The sequence below is a fragment of the Silurus aristotelis genome, assembly GCF_946808225.1.
Source record: "Silurus aristotelis genome assembly, chromosome: 16".
Taxonomy (NCBI): domain Eukaryota; kingdom Metazoa; phylum Chordata; class Actinopteri; order Siluriformes; family Siluridae; genus Silurus; species Silurus aristotelis.
This window is the reverse complement of record NC_139589.1, coordinates 9247968-9268310: the sequence shown is the minus strand read 5'-3', so window position 1 is coordinate 9268310 and position 20343 is coordinate 9247968. Positions and strand designations below refer to the sequence as shown.

Here is a 20343-nt window from a genome sequence, read left to right as displayed (position 1 = left end):
TCGCACTGCACCACGCTGTCTGAGATCCTCCAGCACTGCTCAACTGGTACCACCTTCTCTCAGAATGAGAGGTAAGTACACTTCAAGGCTCTTCTCTGTTCTGGCACCGAGGTGGTGGAATGAACTTCCCCTAGATGTCCGTACAGCAGAGTCCCTGATTATCTTCAAGCGACGACTAAAGACCTACCTCTTCCTGAAATACCTAAATTAGCACTTTCCAAGTTTGTAGAATTCGAGTTATATTTATATTAAGTTTTAATCTTGCGTACCAGTGTAGATTTATTCATTACTAGAGATTTGAAGCATTTTTGTACGTCGCTCTGAATAAGGGCGTCTGCTAAATGCCGCAAATGTAAAACAGTTGTTTAGCTTATTTAAAAACATTGTGTTTTCTTTCACGTAGAATTTGCATAGAAACACACAATTTGCCTTCATTTTAAATCCACAGGAAAACTGTATGAGAAATGTTATTGCTTCTGCTAGAGATGATGTATTCTGGCTATGCAGATGTGGCTGCAGTGAAATAAGACTCCTTGAATTGTGTTAATCGGGTTTCTTGCTTTAGTAATGGCATTTATTCACACTGCATGAGATACATGTCTGTGATGCAGTGCTCTGTTATACAGTTATACTGATGGTTTCTATAGCTGTGACATCATGATAATATTAAGGGGTGGACTGATTCAGGTAGGGCATGACTGAAGGCCTAGGTGTGAAATGCACGGCCTGCCACTGCATTTATACAACTGAGCATTTAACCAACAGCTTGGCGATGATAAGATTTGAACTCAAAACCTTTTGATCAAGCATCTTAACATTTTTACCATTCAGCCATTATTTCTCCTTAAGTGTTAAGGTTTTATTTAGTACTCAGAATGTTATGATTTCTAATCGCAACAATGAGTCACAATTCAGCTTAAATCAAGAGTCTTTATTGCTCAGAGATATATCTAAATTATGATCTCCCAGTGATTCCTGGAAACTACATCTCTGATAATTTAATTAAGAATCTAGGTAACTTTTCTGTTCACACTCATACAACAGTCATACATTTAAATACACTATATGCTTAAAATTATATGGATACTAATTAGAGAAGGCCTAGATTCGTCCTTCCATAAACTATAAACACCAACTTGGTGCATAATTGTATAGAATGTTTTGGTATGCTGTAGCATTAAGATTCCCGTTAAATGAAAAGGGAATGCGCGTATGCAGTGCCCTATGCATGAAACAAGGTTCAAAGGTCATGGCATGCCAAGATTGCTGTGGAAGAACTTGATACTTTACAGAGCCTTTATAGAGCCCTGACCTCATAAGTATGCACTTGAATGCTGACTTCCCTTCAGGGTTTCTTATACAACATCAGAACCCAATCACCAAACTCAAATATGGACACCAACATACTGAACTACCATTTAGTGATTTCATTTGCATTTTATTAAATATGTAAAAAAAAAAAAATACTATATTTAAATAATAAATATTATTTATTTACGATGACAATAGAAAAGAGTAATGACTATGATCATAAGCAGTTTTTCATACCAATTTATGATTTTTTTTTTTTTTTCTGACAAAGAATTCAATCAAAGGATTTGAGTAACATTAGCCTCATCCTTGTCTTTTGATTTGGCTCTTACACAAGTGCAAAAATAATCAGTCTTCTCTTGGCTATTGTTGAAAATGAGTATTTAGCCTTTCCAACTTTGTCGGTCTCCAATCCTCCAATGGCAAGTGTGGCCGGAGTTTCCTTTGTTTTCCATAATTTAGCTTCATTGACATTAAAATTCAGACTTCTGCACATTCAGGCTACTTCACATATACAATATTGTACTTACTGGATTAATATCAGATTGTCTATGTGACTTTAGAAAAAAGCAAAACAGAATGAAACACGCAACAGAAAGAAAGACAGAGCTCCCGTGGCAGAGTACAGTAAAGTGAAAGAGTTTATTAAGGGTTAGCACAGGCTCAGAGGGAAGAAAGAGAGGAAAGGAAAACCAGCAGCAACCTGAAACTGCGACTATGGTGACTAAGGGTTAATTTCACACCAAAGGTTGTTCTACAGTACTTGTAAAAAAGCCAAAAGTTTCAAGCATCTTTTCTCCAAATACCTCCCAAATAAAATAAAATTTGATCTTTCCTGAGATCAAACACGGTAAAGGAGCATGACATGACCAAACAATAGTTCTCCAAATACTAGACTGTGCATTGAAGTGTCAGGGTCGACCAATGCAAGTTAAACATATGTATAAAAAAAAGGACAACTCTATATTCAGTGCAACAACAATAAAAACCAGTGGTTGATTATACAGCAGCATTCAAAGGCTAGTGCCGTATAACAAGTATGTCACTAATACGCCACCTCCCCTGCATGTGCTCACTTTACCGCGACGACTGATGTGCTGTGAATGGACTCCATGACGGCAGCCAGGCGGCTGCACAGATCGTGGGGTGACTTTCTCACTTTGGGTGGTTCTTTCAGCACCACTCTTTCAGCTGAGCAGTCCAGAACCCTGGGTAAGAACTCGCTCAGCTTCTCCTGCTGCAACTCTATCATAGAGAGAACAAATTTACTTAAGCTAATGTTATAGTGTATGAGTAATGCTGTCTTTTATGTATGTATAATGTAATCATTTAATTTTTATTAATCTTAATTTCCTTTACTTCATACCAGCTTGATATGTAACACAACTATGTCCATCATGATTTAAGCATCCAGCTAATCTACCAGCTAAACAGTTTCACCTTATTATGGCCGAGGTTACAGATCACAGGCCACAAGTGAGAGCCTTACCATCCATATCCTGTCCCAGATAAGAACACCAGTGACTCCTGATCGCCTCGATAGCATCCATGTCTTCCTGCGTGACGCTGTCTCGGACCATAAGGTGCATGCAGGGGATGACACAGTCATTCATGATGGTCACACCCTCCTCCACGTCGCTCTCTTCTCTGCTTTTAAACAGTGTTGCAGCATTTTCGTTCAGCTCCTGCAGAGCAACCACAGTGCAAATAAGAACAATAGTATCTGAATGGGTTCCTATTTGAGTCTGTTTTTTTCTCTCAGGGTTTCTTCTTCATGCCATTAGGGAGTTTTTGCCACTGGCTTGCTCATTAGGGACAAATTAGGGACATATTTACAATTATAAGAAACAAATGTATACATTCTTTTATAGAATCTACTGTACTTGTAATGCTTGATCAGTATCAGATTGGATCTGGCATATATCAATAACCATTTACTTATCTACATTTATACTTATATACCGTCCAAGTAAATATTAAAGCACTCAAAGAATGTCATATCACATTTTGCGCTTTTTGTGAATCATTGACAAATTGAGATTTATTCCAAAAAATGTTCAATAAATAAAAAATCCCTTTACAAACCACATTGCCATAATCACAACTACAATGACATATATACATGTGCAGGGCAAACTAATGAAATATAAGTTGTTATTGAAAAGCATAAAAACAAGCATATTAATATTATCATTGAAGTTCACAGGAATCATATAAGATATTTCATAAAAATGTCTTTAAGTATCATGATATGTTTCCAGTACGGACATACTGAAAGACATACTGTGCATGCAGTACCTTCAGGCATTTTCTCCTGTAAAGTGCTATAAGATTCTGGTCCACTCCTCTCTTTTCTCCACTTCTAAGCAGAGCTGCATTGTCTTGGTAAGCATGTGAAAGATAAATCAGTGCCTCTCGAATCCTTTAGGAGACAAATATGATAATTATGAGTGTATTAAAGTTAGAAAGTTTCTCTGTAAAAGAGAAAAAATTTATTATTCTTTACATACTTTCCATTTTGGTATTGCTCAAGGCCTGTGAGCAGGTAGGCAAACACGGTCTTGAACATACTGTAGTCGTCATGCCATTGCTTATGAGAAAGAAGACAGAATTGAAATACACTATATGGACAAAAGTATTGTGACACCAGACTTTCCAGCCGTATGTGGTTCTTTTCCAAACTGTTACCGCTCAGCTGGAGGCACACAGTTGTATACAGCGTGTCTTTGGATGCCGTAGCATTACACTTTCCCTTCACTTGAACGAGAAGACTCAAACATTTTTCTACATGACAAGGCCTCTGTATACAAAGTTAGCTCTATGCAGATATAGCTTACATGAATGGGAGTGACCTAAATCCTACTGAACTTGAAGTGTATGGATTTACTTCTTAACTACCAGAGGACCATGCTTACAAAAGAAAAACCCATAATGAATTACCAATAAAATTAGTTCCATTCATGTTCAGAGCATCAGTTGAATATAGAAATAAATGAAGAAAAAAAAAAAATGCAGGATGGTCAGTGATATTACCAGGTACTCCTCCATGTCCATGTCTTCTGGTCTGATAAGACGAAGTTTGGCTCTGGCCTCCCTCATGATACTGATAGACCTAATGAATGTAAAATAAAATTACAGGGAATTATAGAAAAACAGAGGAAACAGCTTAAAAAAAACCTAATTATTATTGCAATCCTCTCTATCCATTACCACACATGATTTTATCATTAAGTTTTTATTACTTTACTTAAGTTTCATAAAGATATATATATATATATTCACTGAATCTATCACTCTTGATGCATGTAAGCATAACACCTTTCATCCAATTGAGTGAAAAATTGAGAGAAAGATGAAATACCTATCATCAAAGCTCAAGTTTCGATCACCGAATTGCTCCAGCAGAGTTCTCTCAATGATGCGATCAGGCGCTTTGTTTTGGAAGAAATAGACCAACATGTGCTGGAGGCGCGGGTCCTGCTGGGGGGTGACCTCCTCCTGAGAGATCTCAAACAGCCTGGAGTACTCCTCATGAAATGCCTAGTGGAAAGCCATTTTAAACCGTTTATTTAGAAAACACACAGACTGCCAGTCAAAACACTCGAAGTGCAAAAAAAAAAAAAACAGACAAAATAAAATAAATCAACAAAAAATTTAAACTGGAGTGCAAAATACTGGGTTGAAGTTGACTATAGTTGTTTTCAGTAAGTGCTCATTTTTTGGAGCCCCATTATATTGAAGTGTAAAAAGAAAAATAAATTAATTAAAGCTTATTTAATTTTCTCCCTTATTTAAAATGGGCAAACAAAGACATTCAGTATAAGACAGACAACTATATATATATATATTAGGGGTGTAACGGTACACTTATTAGTACTGAAATTTGTTAAAGTATGCTGAAATAAGTAGAACAGTTAAGTAGAACTTTAGAAAATTTCATATTAAAAATCACACACACACACACACACACACACACACACACACACACACACACACACACACACACACACACAAATATGCATTAGGGGGCTAACAAATGTAAAGTATTTAATAAAATTTTTCCAATTAAATTTCACCTTCTGCTTGAGGATGCCCCACAGGTGATCAATAAGTTTCACATACTCGGCCACTTCATCACCTGTTGAGCATGTGTGGTGATGCCCTGGTGTGAAGTACCAAGAAAGTTGTGTCTTGCCTACAGTCAAGCATGGTGGTGGAAGCATCATGGTCTGGGGCTGCATGAGTGCTGCTGGTACTGGGGAGCTGCGCTTCATTGTAGGAAACATGGATTCCAACATGCACTGTGACATTCTGAAGCAGAACATGATGCCTTTTCTTCAGCAAATGGGCTGAACGTCCGTTTTCCAACATAATAAAGACACCAAACACACCACCACAATGACAATTGCCTTGCTGAGGAAGCTGAAGGTGATTGAGTGGCCAAGTATGTCTCCAGACCTGAACCTTACTGAGCACCTGTGGAGATCCTCAAGAGGAAGGTAGAGGAGTGCCATTTGTCTAACATCCAGCAGCTCTGTGATGCCATTATGGAGGAGTGGAAGAGGATCCCAGCAACAACCTGTGCAGCTCTGGTGAATTCCATGCCCAGTAGGATTAGAGCAGTGCTACATAACAATGGTGCTTTCAGAAATTATTCATGTAGGGTGTACTCGCTTTTGTTGCCAGTTATTTAGACAATAATGGCTGTATGTTATTTTCATAGTATATATTATAGTATATCATTTCATGTATATATTAGGAGTGTAATGGTACACGTATTCGTAACGTAATTTTTCGGTAGAGGGCTACACGTGTTTTTTAGTACACGTGTTTTCACGTACGGAACATACATTTACTATTATTATTATTAAACTTGAAAACATACACAACAATGTCAGGCGTATAAAAAAAGAACCTAGAATAATGTAAACTATTTAATTAACTTTTTTTATTCATTTAATTTACATTTTTTTATTTGTGTCAATTTAATTGATCACTCAGTTTAATCAATATAATAAAAAGTGTATTAAATTAATTGTATTTATTGTATTTTTTTTTTTTTATAAAATATATGAAAATATTATTTTATATATTATTTAACCAATCATATAATGGGAAATAATACATAGATTTAACCATATTACTTTTTTTTTATCACTTGGTAAGATTTCAGTTTTTGCAGTGTATTGCCTGTAAATAGGCACCTCATTAATGTACTGATTGATTTCTTGATTATCTTCTATGTTACCTTTTGAAGCTTTTGTTAGTAAATAAAGATTAGGTTTCCATTACAGAAAAAATATAAAATTGTTTATGCTATTATTAGTAACAAAAAGGCTTTAACAAACTAAATTCATAGGCAGTTTATCAATGTACATAACAATAAAGCTATGACTAATTTGTCTCTGGGCATAATGATGATTATAACATCAGTGTTTAAAGTTTAAGACTTGAACATGCTTTACCTTGATAAGCCCTGCCTCAGGACCATCCTTGTCAAAAACATGTCTGGCTTTGGCGATGGCTAGGATAACACCTTGCATAGCTGGAGTTAACATCATCTGTACAGACAAGGAAACAGAAGGTATGTCAGGAAACATTGCTAAGCAGTGCTTTAAAGAAAACCTGGTTAGTGATTTAGATGTTAATGTGTTGGTTTTATTATTCCTTTGTGAAGTTAATATTAGTCTGTCGCTTAAACACCATGGGGGAGAACATTGTTAGCGTCGTTATACTGGTGATTAATAGGCATAATTGAGTCATGGCAGAGACTCTGCCTGGATAGTTATTGAGCTACAAAATAATAAATTCAATTACATATTAGCAAAAGAGTTGCAATTTCGAAAGCTGATCTGTTGGAGCAGAGTGTACAGATGAAGAAGTGTGAAAGTTGGACAGACTAAAGGACTATGAAGGATGCTCATTTTAGACAGACATCAAGGAGAAATATCACTGGCACCACTATCGATTGGCAGCCAAGGAGCATTGTGGGTAATGTAGGAACACTGTGGATGTCAGCTCACATCAACATGCTAATTGAAACAAAAAATGTCTTTGGAATTTCATTTAAGTAATAAAATTCACAGTATTTTTTAAGTTTTTTTTAATATTTTAATATTTTGTTATTCAGTGTGGATTTTCCATTATGAATTATTTTACCATTGAACATTTCACCATCATACAATGTGATTTTGTTTGCATAGATGCTCAGCACATTTACCTCTTCGTTATATCCGTCTGCATCAGACTGCACCAGGATCTTGCCCACATTAGGGATCTCTACCTCTGACACCTCGTTTTCAGGTTGTGTGGCCTCGGCTTGACTTTCCTTTGTTGATGCAGCCTGTGCTTCAGCCTTCTCACTCTCAGGTTGTTGGTCTGATTCTGCTTCTGTTTGCTCACTGCTTACAGTCTGATTCATTACTTTAGACTCTGCCTCCACTGTCTCGTCATCCTTTTGAGATACCACATTCTGAGATGGCTATATGAACAAACAAAATATGGCAAAAAGGTACAGAATATAATGACACATTACTGCTCAAACCAAACCAAACAATGACATATTATTGCTGTTCGAACCATAATTTCTAGATCACTAACACAAATATTTCCCCATTCCTACATTTAGGCCCCATTCTCTAAAATAATAAGCTCCACTCTTCTGGAAAGATGTTCCACTCAGGTTTGGAGTGTGCTTGTAGAGATCTGTGTTCATTCAGTCACAAGGGCGTTAGTAAAGTCAGGTACTAATGTAGGGTGAGGAGGTCAATAAGTTTCAATTAGGTTAAGGTTAAAGATCTATAGCAGGCCACCCACGTTTTTCTACTCCAAACCATGTAAACCATATCTTAATGGAACTGGATTTGTACAAAGGAGCATTGTCATGCTGGAGCATGTTCGGATCTCCTACTTCAAGTGAAGGGAAAATTCATGCTACTGCATTCAAAGACATCCTACATAATTGTGTGCCTCCAATTTTGGGGTAACAGTTTGGAGCTGAACCATATATGGCTTGAAACATCATGAATAATGTTCCAGGTATTTCAACTTTACTCATCTCTTTTTAGCCCTCTATGTTGTTTTTTTTATATTTTACAGTAAATTATTTAGAACTGTTTCACTTATTGTCCTTTCTTATCAAAATATTTCAACTCTACATATCACCAAACTTGAGGTAAAAAATTTTATATTTGGGTGAATGAGCAAAATAGATTTTCTTTGTCATTCAGTATTTGTATTTTTATGAACATATATGTCATTTAGCAGATGCCTTTATTTAAACAATATAAACAACTAAGCAATTGAATGTTAAGGTCTTGCTTAAGGGCCCAGCAATGGCAGCCTGTCATGCTGGGATTTGAACTCACAGCCTTAGAATCAGTAGTCTTCATCATTAAATTACAGACGTTTTTATTTAATACAGGAAAGGGCAGAATTTGCTCCAAAGAATACATAACAACTAGAGATCTACAGATTATTCGTTTTTTTACCAATTAGTCGGCACTGATAGTTAATTGCTGGAACTATCGGCAAAAAAGCATTCGGATAGTTTTTCCGGGTTGCGTTATACAGAACGAAAGTGCCCCCTAGAGGCAAATCACTGATGTGTTTATTTGAAGGCTCTTTTTTTTTTTATAAGTTTGGATGTGACTGTTTTTATTTATTTGGAGTGTTGCTTTATGTTTCAGTTTAAAAATATATATTTTCTTTTCTTTAATATTTATTAATATAATTAATACATTCATATTTAATATGAGTATATATTATTATTATATTCAAAGTTAATATGGACCTGTCCTCAGTATATTTTCTTTAGAAAAAAACAGTAGTGTCTGATATAACTATGAACAACAATTCAGGTTTTAATTTAGCAACAGTGTGGTGATTGACACCTCCTCATGGTGACTGTGTTGGTTTAATTTAGTCTCAGTACCTGTTCCAGGGAAAATATATTATGTCTTAGTCTATAAAAAGCTGTATGTGGACTGACGTTAAAATATTCTGAGCTAGACATTTTTAAATCCCTCCCTTTCCCAATTCTAAATTAATTCTGACTAATCTGGTACACTCATAAATAGAGTTTGACCAATGCAGCCCTCCACTGCAGTTATTTTTGTTTGTATCTGCCTGCAGTATTTTCTAATAAACTTTGACTACACCGGGGTGTGAAAGAATGAAGGAACTGGATGTGTCACATTGTATTACACAAGCAACTCTGCATACAATGCTCTCATCATGTCATTTTATTTCTTCCAGAAGTTTCCTATATATTCACAAGTGAACACTTATTCGGATCCTTACAGTTTTTATTAGCTTTAGCAAGATTCCATTTTAAATGACGACAGGGTCAAAAATCTCACTAAAGTCTCACCACTAGAGGTCAGGCTTCAACCACAAACATGCTATGTTAAGTAAAGACAGCTGTAGACAATATTTTAACATCACACCCTGTTCTCTAGAAAGAAAAATCAACACTTTAACCCTGCAAACTAATGGCAAAGACAAGCCCCTTCTTAAGTGCCTTACTACTACCACCATAAACAGAAATCCGGGGAACTGTGTCCAAGAAAGCAGGTGCATTTTGAAGAGTGTCATGAGGCTTGATATTTAATTTGAGTAAGGACCCGTGTGGCTTTAAACTGATCGCAGCAGTTTGTTGTGTGTTTGTTTGAGGCATGTTTTTTAGCAATAAAACATGCAGATGGAAATGTGTTGACTAGTGAGGAGAGTGTGTTGAGAAGCTGATGAATGAGAAAAATAAAAGAGGAAAGGTTGGATGATCAAGAGCAATCAAGAGGATGAAGAATGGTCGGTTGGACCAGATGACATACCAGTAGAGGCATGGAGATTTTTAGAAGAGATGGCAGTGGAGTTTTCAACAGGATTGTTCAACAAAATTTTGAAAGGTAAAAGGATGCCTGAGGAACACCATGAAGTTATAGGAAAGAGTAGTGGAAGCCAGGCTGAGAGAAGAGGTGACCATCTGTGAGCAAAAGTATGGTTTCATGTCGGGGAAGAGCATTACAGGCGCATTTTTTGCTTTGAGAATGTTGATGGAGAGGTATAGAAAAGTTCAGAAGGAGTTGCATTGTGTGCTTGTGGATTTAGAGAAAGCGTACGACAGGATGCCGAGAGAGGAGTTGTGGTATTGTATGAGGAAGTCAGGTGTGGCAGAGAAGTATGTGAGGGTGGTGCAGGACATGTATAAGGACAGTGTGACAGCAGTGAATTGTGCAGTAGGAATGACAGACTGGTTCAAGGTGGAAGTGGGACTGCATCAAGGATCGGCTCTAAGCTCTTTCCTGTTTGCAGTGGTGATGGACAGGTTGAGGAACGAGGTCAGACAGGAGTATCCATGGACTATGATGTTTAGGGATGATATTGAGATTGGTGGCAAGATTGTAGAACATGTGATTACATGTCTGTGAACGAGAGGGAGGGCAGTGGAGTGGTGCGGTTGCAGGGAGAAGAGATGGTGAAGGTGTAGGAGTTTAAGTACTTTGGGTCAACTGTGCAAAGTAATGAAGAGTTTGTTAGAGCAGTGAAGAAAAGAGTTCAGGCAGGGTGGAGTGGGTGGAGAAGAGTGGCAGGAGTGATTTGTGATAGAAGAGTATCTGCAAGAGTGAAAGGGAAAGTTTATAGGACTATAGTATAACCTGCTATGTTGTATGGTTTAAAGCCAGTGGCATTGACTAAAAGACAGGAGGTGGAGCTGGAGGTGGCAGAGCTGAAGATGCTGAGATTTCCCTAGATGAATGATGATGATGATGATAAAGGTCAGACAAGAATAGCCAGACTGGTTTGAGGTGACAGGAAGGTGACAGTTACTCAATTAAACCCCTCTTTAAAACCAGCAGAAATTAATCTCAGAATGCATCAAAACCTGAGGCAGCTATGACAGCAGAAGACCACATCAAGTTCCAGGTCTAGAGACTAGAAGCAAAGACTAAGTGACACCAGACATTTTGAAAAAGAATACATAGTGTTTTTTTATCTTTAACACATACACCAATCAGGAATATCATTATGACATGATAATTAGAGGTCGACTGACCGATATCGATTTTTCTCTGGCCGATGCCGATATTTTAAAATCAGGGCAGCTGATTTGTCCGATATGTTTGTCTGATTTTTTTCCTCACCTTAATCTAATTCAATCTTACAGTTAATTAATAAGAAATTTGCTTAAATTAAACATTTATTGAATACCACAAGCCTCTCCAATCATTGCACTTGCTAGCAGGTTCTGGTCCCCCTGCCTACCCGTAGCCTTAACTACAGCTGGTTAAAGGCTCGATAACAATACAGCTCCAAAAATTACTCTCATTCTCTGTTCAAAAGTAGCATAATATTTAACCATGAAATACATAAAGGCTTGATAAAGAATAAAGGGGAAGAACTTAAAGCCCTCGGAAAAACACAAAGCTGACAGTCGGCCATCGTCCTGTTTTTTTGGCAGGTTCTGCATGCGGCATGGCTCGCAGGTGAGAAAGAAAGCATCTCCAAAGCTGCAGCTCTTGTGGGGTTTTCCTGGTCTGCAGTGGTCAGTACCTATTGAAAGTGGTCCAAGGAAGGATCAGTGGTGAAGCGGTAACAGGTCATTGGCAGCAAATGCTCAGTGATGCACGTGGCGAGCGAAGGCTGGACCCGTGTGGTCCGATCCAATAGACAAGCTACTGAAGCTTATGCTGTTAATACTCGATGGGTCACGACTGTTTTGGCAGCAGAAGGGAGACCAACACAACATTATGCAGGTGGTCTTAATGTTATGGCCCTATCGGTGGCCATAAAGTTATGCCTGATTGGTGTATATTGTTTGGTATTTCTGCTATTTCATCCACTAGCTGTAATTTACATTTAATAAGAAAACAAAAAAAAAAAAAACAGCTTGTTTTGAACTAGAGTCTGCAAACCAAACAATTCCTCAGTACAGTAACCTTTCATGCTGTTTACAGGGGCTGTCTATGAGAACTATTTCTAAACAGGATCAACTGACAAGCTCACCTGACACTCATCCAGCTGGCTTTGGGTCAGACTGAGGGAGGTGGCATCTGCAGTAACCTCCTTTTCCCCTTTACTGCTGTCCAGTGTTGAATCAAGATCTACCACGCTGGTTTTGGCTTCTGAAAAAGGAAAGGGCGATGATTTGATATGCTGTAACAGATGCAACCAGTCAGATAACCTCGTCTGGAAAAATAGCTGACCGTCTGAGTTTTGAACCGGCTCCTGATCGGCCTCTAGGGTCAGTTCTTCTGGTTTCTCATGTTCTTTTTCAGGTTCCTGTTTTGGTTCTGGATTTGGGTGCACTGGTTCTGAAGGGTTCTCCTCTTCAGTAGTGGACGCCTGTGCTATGGAAACCTGTGGCTCGTTCTGAGACGCCTGATGGAACTGCTCCTCCCATTCCCTCAGTTGCTGCTGGAACCACCGGTTGTCCTCACGGACATAGCGTTTCAGTATGGAAGGAAGGGAATCCATGCCTTGCAGAAGCTGACCCGTCTCATTGTCTGTGTCCTCTGCCATTAACACAATTGAGAGAGTAATGGAACAATCAATAGTTCACGATACACACACCCACTGGGAGTTGAACCACACATGGAAAGACAAATCCATCAAATTTCATTTAAAACTTTTGCTTGATTTCATATCAGTTCTGCAAAAGCAGTGGTTTTATCAACACCACCAAAAGAAAAAAACATGGCATAATATACACATCTTAGAGTGCAACATTATAAATTATAATACTATAAACAGGTGGTCCATGGACCAAATGCTGCCCCTTATAGTGTGTCAAGCAATCCATCATGTTACCAAATTTATTTGAATAAAAATAGCATCTTATTAATAACAGCAATGCTATTTCTCTCATACTCATTGCTATGCACTCTACTGGTGAAACTTTGGATTAAATAATATATATATTAAAACACTTTTTGATAAGCTTGCAAAATAAATACCACACAAAAAAAATGAAAATACAAAATATTAATTTTATTTACAAGATAGTCTCAATAAAAAAGTATTACATACTGTTTACTTATTTGCAAAGGTTCTTAGATGCAAAAAAGTATTTTTAGTCTAGTTTATTTAATATCTAATAGAATTAATTACTGCAAAAAGATTCAAAACGAACAGCCAATCATGAGGCATAACACACAGTGCATAACATACTCCAAATACAAGTCAAGAGCTTCAGTAATGTACAAATCAAACACTGGGATTGGAATGATTTTTGGAATGAATGTTGGAGCCCAATGGGCTGATCTGATGAGAGGTCATAGAAGAATTTTAGGCTTACAGGACAACCACAGTGACTCAAATAGCCAATTTTTACAGCTGTAGTTGTAACACACAGCACATTGAACCTTAAGGTCGAGGAGTTGAAACAGCTGAAAGACAGGTTCCACTCCTGCCAGCCAAGAACAGGAATCTAAGGTTATGGTGGGCACAGGTTCCCTAAAATTGGATACTAAGTAAAACTGGATAAAAAAAAATAATCAACTCGTCTTTTTCCATTCTTTAACTACTTAGTTCCAATGAGCCCAAAGCAGCATATTCTATTCACTTGTCATTCTTAAATTAATGTGCTCCATTATTAATAACAAACTACCAGATTATAATGAAACAGCACAAAGTTTCAGTGAAGTGCCTTAAAATTGGGCAGTGTTATGAACTGTACTGATGTAATTTCCACTGAAACAGGAAGTCAAGACATATAGCCAATAGCATGTAGCTTAAATCATAGCCTGGGCTAAACCATCATACTTGGCAGTTAGTACCATGCATGTTAGTGAAGAATATTAACAAAGAGAAAGTAAGAGACAACGAGAGAAACAATGATGGAGAGAGAGGTGAATTTGAAAATGTTAATTTTGTCACTATTTTACTGATAAGCTTAAGGCTAACAATCATGCTTAAAGCCACAAATAATTTAATAAGTACCTGATATGAGGTGTGGAAGTCTGTCATGAATGTACATGAGACAGTAAGCACTGGCGTTGGTCATTCCTCCATAAGAATCTCGTACCAGCTCCTCCCATGAAGACTCAGTCACCATCACATCATTGTACTTCAGCCAGCGTTTATGGGCATGATCATAGATGTAGGCCCAGTAATGTCCAGCAGAAGCCTGTCCCTCATGAACAAGAACTGCATGTAGCCTGTATGGTACCTGGAGACAAGGAGAGACATCATATTACATAAGAGACTTTCATACTAACACCATTGCTGCAAGAAATTATATCTTGAAAAGTGCAAATGTCTTTAATATGGATGGATTTATCTTACATTTCTAAATAATTATTATTATACTATTTCTAATTATTATTATTCTACTATTCTAACAAGATAAAGGGACAAGTCTGATATGAGTATAATATGTCTAGAACTAGGTTTAATAGACTTACTGTATATCTGTATTAGAAAATAAAAAATAAATATGACTATTTTCTAGATATTATTACATGATGTTATTGTGACCTTTAGTTAACGCTAATTTTGTTTTTAAATACCAGCTGCATTATTGTTCTGCTCTATTTGAGTACAATTTATAACAGGTTATATATTGCGCATTTGTGTGCTGAACCTGCTCAGTTTGTCATATTTTTGTGTGCACAAATAAATGTGCCTGTGCTGATCAAGGTGGAGATTATAATAAAAACATCTGTCAAAAACCCATTTTAGATCAGAATTGTGCTGCTGCGACCCTTTCAGTGTAAATGCAGAAGCAAAACACTATTTTCCAGATTTCCAGTTACAGATGTGGTTTTTACAAGGAACACTATTTATGCTGCATTACCGCAATATAAATAGGCTGCTTCACTCTCAATTTCTGCTGTAGCTGTTAAATCAGATTTAATATCTAACAATTTTGTTTCCATAAATGCATGGTGTTCTGGGTAAACTCATATAGTGTCAATGCTGCTGAATTCTGATCAACAAACAAACAATCAAATAAAAAAAATTCCACTTTCTATCCGTACCTAGCTTTCCATATAGAATGTTACATAATTAAAGCACCAGTTTAACAAAGGCAGTGGAAATAGTATTAGCTATATTGTTTTCATATTTTTATGTATATATATATATATATATATTTCACACACACACACACACACACACACACACACACACACACACACACACACACACACACACACACACACACATTCTTTTAATTACATGCTAGAATAAATGCTTATTAAATCAATAAATATCCACATTTTAAAACAAAAAGTTTTTTAGCCTGCTGATTATTACTAGAAAATAAAAAAATAAAAAAATCAATATAATCGTGAAAATGCTTCTCAAAATCTGTTGGTGCACACAAGTTTCAAAAATGAATCAAAAGAGTTGATTTGATTAGAAATCACAGCGGGATGTCGTGCTAATATTCACACGTCCTCATATTGTATTTATCCACCCCCCCACACACACACACTCTCTGCCAACAAAAAATGGCACTTAATAGTGTTTTTTCAATATAGGGCTTAGTTGTGCATTTTTTTATTGCTTGCATTTGCATTACTGAACATTTGCGTGTATAATTTTTGTGTTTTGCAATCACACTCACTCAACTTTTAAAATATAGCACTTTTGCTCACAGACAGAAAGTAATGCCACAGTGAAAGGAGGTGGACGTTTGTAGAGCCGAGGGCTATTTCAGAAAATAGACTTTACCTGACACAGACTGTTATCTGAGTACATCCCCTCAAGAGCCTGGCTGACCTTGTCAATGCTGGCCTTGAGCTCTGCAACACAAGGAGAGAACAGCAATCAATAGGGTGCACCCGAGGCCAGGCTCCTGATACACTCAAACACATTAGGATATCTGTTGGAAAATAAGGCTGTGCTCTAATACAATACGGTAAAGGGCACAACATGCGGCCTCGTGAACAACAGTCGATACTGCAGAGCTGAAAGGAACAAAACAGCTTCTGCAACACTGGTGGAGAACAATGATTGCTTTTTTTTCCTGTTTCCTTGTAAAGGCAGAAGTCTAAGTAATACTTCACACCGAGAGAAAAGAATACCATAAGTGTTTGAAAAGCCAAACAGGGGGAAGCACCGTTCATGTTGTTCTCTGCTTCGGTTCTCCAGCGCTGCAGGCAGCCCCTGACAAAATGCAGCTCCTCATCACTCACGCTGCCCGGTGCTGGGTGCTGAGGCCAGTCAGTGGGGGGTCTACACTGGGTAAAGGGCTTGTGGATGGGCGTTCTCTGGGTAGAGCTCTGTGTGCAGCCTGAAACATCTGATGAGCAGGCATCATCTCCTTCTGTTTGGCTAACCAGGGTTACACAAAGTTCAGTCATTCATGTTTTTCAAAAAGGAATGTGTTTTTACACTTAAATTTATGTTATTCTGCATTTCTCCATGTTATGCCTTGAAAAAAATTGACAATACATAAAAGATGCTAAAAAAAAAAAAAAGGATACATTTTAAAATATATGTATGTGTAACAACCACTTTTCAACATATGATTATTCAAATCTGAATAATCTATAAAAAAATCAACTGAGATTTTTTTTCCTTATATTCACAGTATAAGTGTAAAAGCAATACTTATTACACATACTTATGTAAAAGCAAAATTGATGTTATTATCCGCATGAGAATTTAAAGGTTTCTTTAAATTTGTCATTTAAAGCCTTGGTTTACTCTGATAGAATATCATGCATTGAAATATTTGTGTACAAGGAGATAAAATGTGCAGAATTAAAGGATGGGGGTAGGGATGATCTGAAAATAATATTAAAAGTGCAGACATGAGGGTGTGTTCTGTAAATAATATACAGTGTCTGTCAAAAGCCTTTTATCGTTATTGAGACATGCATGTTCGTTTAGTTTTTATGCAGCAAACTAGGTAAAAGGAAAAAGCAATCAAGGATTGGAATGGGAGAAAGTGCCGAGGCCAAATGTAAAATTTTTAGCTCTTATATTAGGAGAACAGGAGAAAAGATGTTAGCAGACTGCCTCACACTCACAGTCAAATGTGGAGGTGGAAGCGTAAAGGTTTGGAGTTCCATATATCAACGCAATTCTATCTGGACTGCAGCTGATTGGAACTTTATTTAATGTTTGGAGAAATTAACTGTCCACATGAGTGTGCAAAGCTGTTATTCATGCTAAACATTACGTATGTATATATATATATATATATATATATATATATATATATATATATATATATATATATATAGTCTGTTGTATATAAGCAAAATAAACATTCACGTGTCTCACTAAAATGATAAAGTGTTTTCAAACTTACAAAATACATGTTCTGCATATGTGTTATATTCTTAATATTATTTGATCAGCGGTAATAGTGTTAACAAAGTGTTACAAATGCAAGAAAGGCTCATGGTTGGTCACTTGCCTGGTGTGTTCTGAGCTGAGTTCTGTGTGTGCAGGAGCGCTGGCAGTTCCAGTCGAAGCGACAGACATGCATGTGTTTGTCTGCTTTGAGCTGGCAAACTCTAAAACATACTGCAGCATGTCTGCCAGAGGGTACTTGTTCGGCCCGGATCCGTAGTTTTTATAGCTTGAAAACGAATAAAAAACAACTGAAGCAATGTCAAAGATTGTGTCACATTTCATAAAGGGAATATCTGCTGTTATAGCACTGTCCACGTTTGCCATTTATTCCTGACCTTTCAAGTTTTTGCTGAAGAACTGTTAACTGGTCCTTAAGCCTCTTCACCTCCCCTCTTCTTCCATGTGTATGGTCAACATTTTGGTGAAGGTATCTACTCAGAGAATAAAGACACAAGCTTTAGATTAGATTTAGCTACAGTGAGTCTATTGCTCATCTTAAAAGACAGAATTTCCAGTGAAAAGGCTTTCCTCTATTCCAAATTTATTTAGCCAAAACATATGTGTGTAAAGTTTAGCAGATGAGCTGCATATTGTTAAATGTTTAGTTAAACTTACATTAGCTTGATATATTGTAAGCTACAACTGCAGAAAAAGGCCGTTAGTAAAGTATGCTAACTATAAATCACATACATCCCCTGGGAACAAAGCAGGGGAACCCAGGGGAACTGTCAGGGTGGAACAGATTTGGGCCTCGTAGTTCAAGGAACCCAGCCATTAGGGTTGCACAAGCCAGTGCACTCTTAGTGCCGGATAAATGGAGTGGGTTGCGTTGGGAAGGCCATCCAGCATAAAAACATGTGCCAAATCAAACATGCAGATCACGAATACGGTTGATCTGCTGTGGTGACCCCTAATGGGAAAAGCCGAAAAAACCTTAGTTTTAGTTCAAGTGAAGGAAAGGTTTAATGCTACTGAACCCAAATGCATCCTCTACAATTGCGTGCCACCAACTTTATCCAAACAGTTTGGGAAAAGACCACATATGGCTGGGAAAGACAAGTGTCCCAATACTTTTGCCCATAAAAGTCACTAATTCCTAGTGGTTAGTTATTATAACTATCATATAAACAAGATTATTATTATTACTATTATTATTATTATTATTAATAAAGAAATGGGCAAATCTTCAAGCTCCAAAATGTCAATGTAAAATGTTAAATAACACCCTGCTCATTTTGTTAGCTTGTTATTTATGTATAGCTGACAAAATTCTAGTGAAACCTTTTTTTTTTTTTTTTTTTGCAACATAGATAGCTTGCTAAAACTTTTTTTGCAAACAGAAAACCTTGTCATACAATTTCAAGAACCAGATAAAAACGTCTGTAAAATGTCTGTAAAAATAACAGCAGCTAAAACAGAATAAACTACTTTAATTCATTCTCACCTGTCCATGTAGATAATCTGCGGGAACTCAAGCTTCTTGTGTATTTTTTCTGGCCGTCCTAAAGACTGATTGAACTCAAATCTAGAGAGTTCAAAGGTCAACACTGGTGGCAGCTTCGAGAACCATCGCTAAAAAATAATTTGTTCCGTATTTACACAAATATTTGTATTATAATTAGACAATTACATTCCTAACAGCATCAGATTGTATAATAAACTTTTATTTTAGATCATAACACTGACCTCCTGTCCAGATGACACAGTTTGATCAGAGTGTATTGATTCGATCTCTGCTGCTACCATTGCACCCTCCAGGCACTCATCCAAATTGTTGAACCCGTTAACCTGCAGAGGGTACTGCCCAAACTGCTCGATAGTAGACAGGATTTTACCTGAATTCAAACTAATTTCAGTTCAACATCTAGTCAACATTATGTATCAGTAATGAAATGATATTTTTTTCCCCTTACCCTCATGAACTCTCTGAGCAACGAACTTCCCGTAGAAAAGCTGAACCATTGGGTTGTCCTGTTTATCTTCTAGATCACTGATGAACCAGAAAGTCCATATATCAATATGGTTATTTCAAATTCAATCATAAAAATAAGTCAGGCTTCATTTTCTATTTCCAAAAGTGTACCTGCTATTAGCTGCCAGCTGGAAAGCGTCCTCGAGCCAGTCGAGCAGCTTATGTGTGAACTCACTAACATCCTAAAACAGGCAAGCATGTTACCTCTGTCATACTGTCTCTACTTAACCTTATCACAGTGTACCTTAACCATCTGCTGCACACATACAGCACATAAGGGAAACAAATTATAGAACCCAAACAAAACAAAGTGTATTAGTAATCTGCTGTGCCACTATGAGTCACCAAAACAGCTTCAGTGCATCTTGGCAAGTCTCTGTAATTGTATTGAAGAAATGAACAATATTCTCCCAAAATATTTTTCTCCAATTAGCATTAATGTTAATAATAGAGAGCTATATAGATATAGATCTATCTATCTATCTATCTATCTATCTATCTATCTATCTATCTATCTATCTATCTATCTATCTATCTATCTATCTATCTATCTATCTATCTATCTATCTATCTATCTATCTATCTATCTATCTATCTATCTATCTATCTATCTATCTATCTATCTATCTATCTATCTATCTATCTATCTATCTATCTAACACTTTTAACAAGACATTGTCCCAAAGCTGTTCTACAGAAATAAACAGATTACAAAAATACATTTTAGGTTAGTTTTACATATACACATG

At 36.9% G+C, this 20343-nt stretch overlaps 1 protein-coding gene across 2 annotated transcripts in view; it reads right to left on the bottom strand.

Moving 5' to 3' along the window:
• Positions 1-1934: 1934 nt before the first annotated feature.
• Positions 1935-20343, bottom strand: part of usp28 (ubiquitin specific peptidase 28) — a 26752-nt gene continuing 8343 nt past the window's right edge. For both annotated transcript variants that reach the window (XM_083564695.1, XM_083564696.1), the window contains 19 exons: positions 19706-19776; positions 19536-19612; positions 19309-19457; positions 19067-19194; positions 17958-18053; positions 17684-17848; positions 16376-16590; positions 15988-16058; positions 14251-14479; positions 12516-12824; positions 12316-12434; positions 7532-7792; positions 6777-6872; positions 4673-4851; positions 4345-4423; positions 3822-3901; positions 3610-3733; positions 2801-2996; positions 1935-2556 (listed from right to left, as the gene is read on the bottom strand). In XM_083564695.1, coding sequence (XP_083420821.1) covers positions 2384-2556; positions 2801-2996; positions 3610-3733; positions 3822-3901; positions 4345-4423; positions 4673-4851; positions 6777-6872; positions 7532-7792; positions 12316-12434; positions 12516-12824; positions 14251-14479; positions 15988-16058; positions 16376-16590; positions 17684-17848; positions 17958-18053; positions 19067-19194; positions 19309-19457; positions 19536-19612; positions 19706-19776 — 2817 coding nt within the window. In that variant the 3' untranslated portion in view covers positions 1935-2383. The remainder of the gene's footprint in view (positions 2557-2800; positions 2997-3609; positions 3734-3821; positions 3902-4344; positions 4424-4672; positions 4852-6776; positions 6873-7531; positions 7793-12315; positions 12435-12515; positions 12825-14250; positions 14480-15987; positions 16059-16375; positions 16591-17683; positions 17849-17957; positions 18054-19066; positions 19195-19308; positions 19458-19535; positions 19613-19705; positions 19777-20343) is intronic.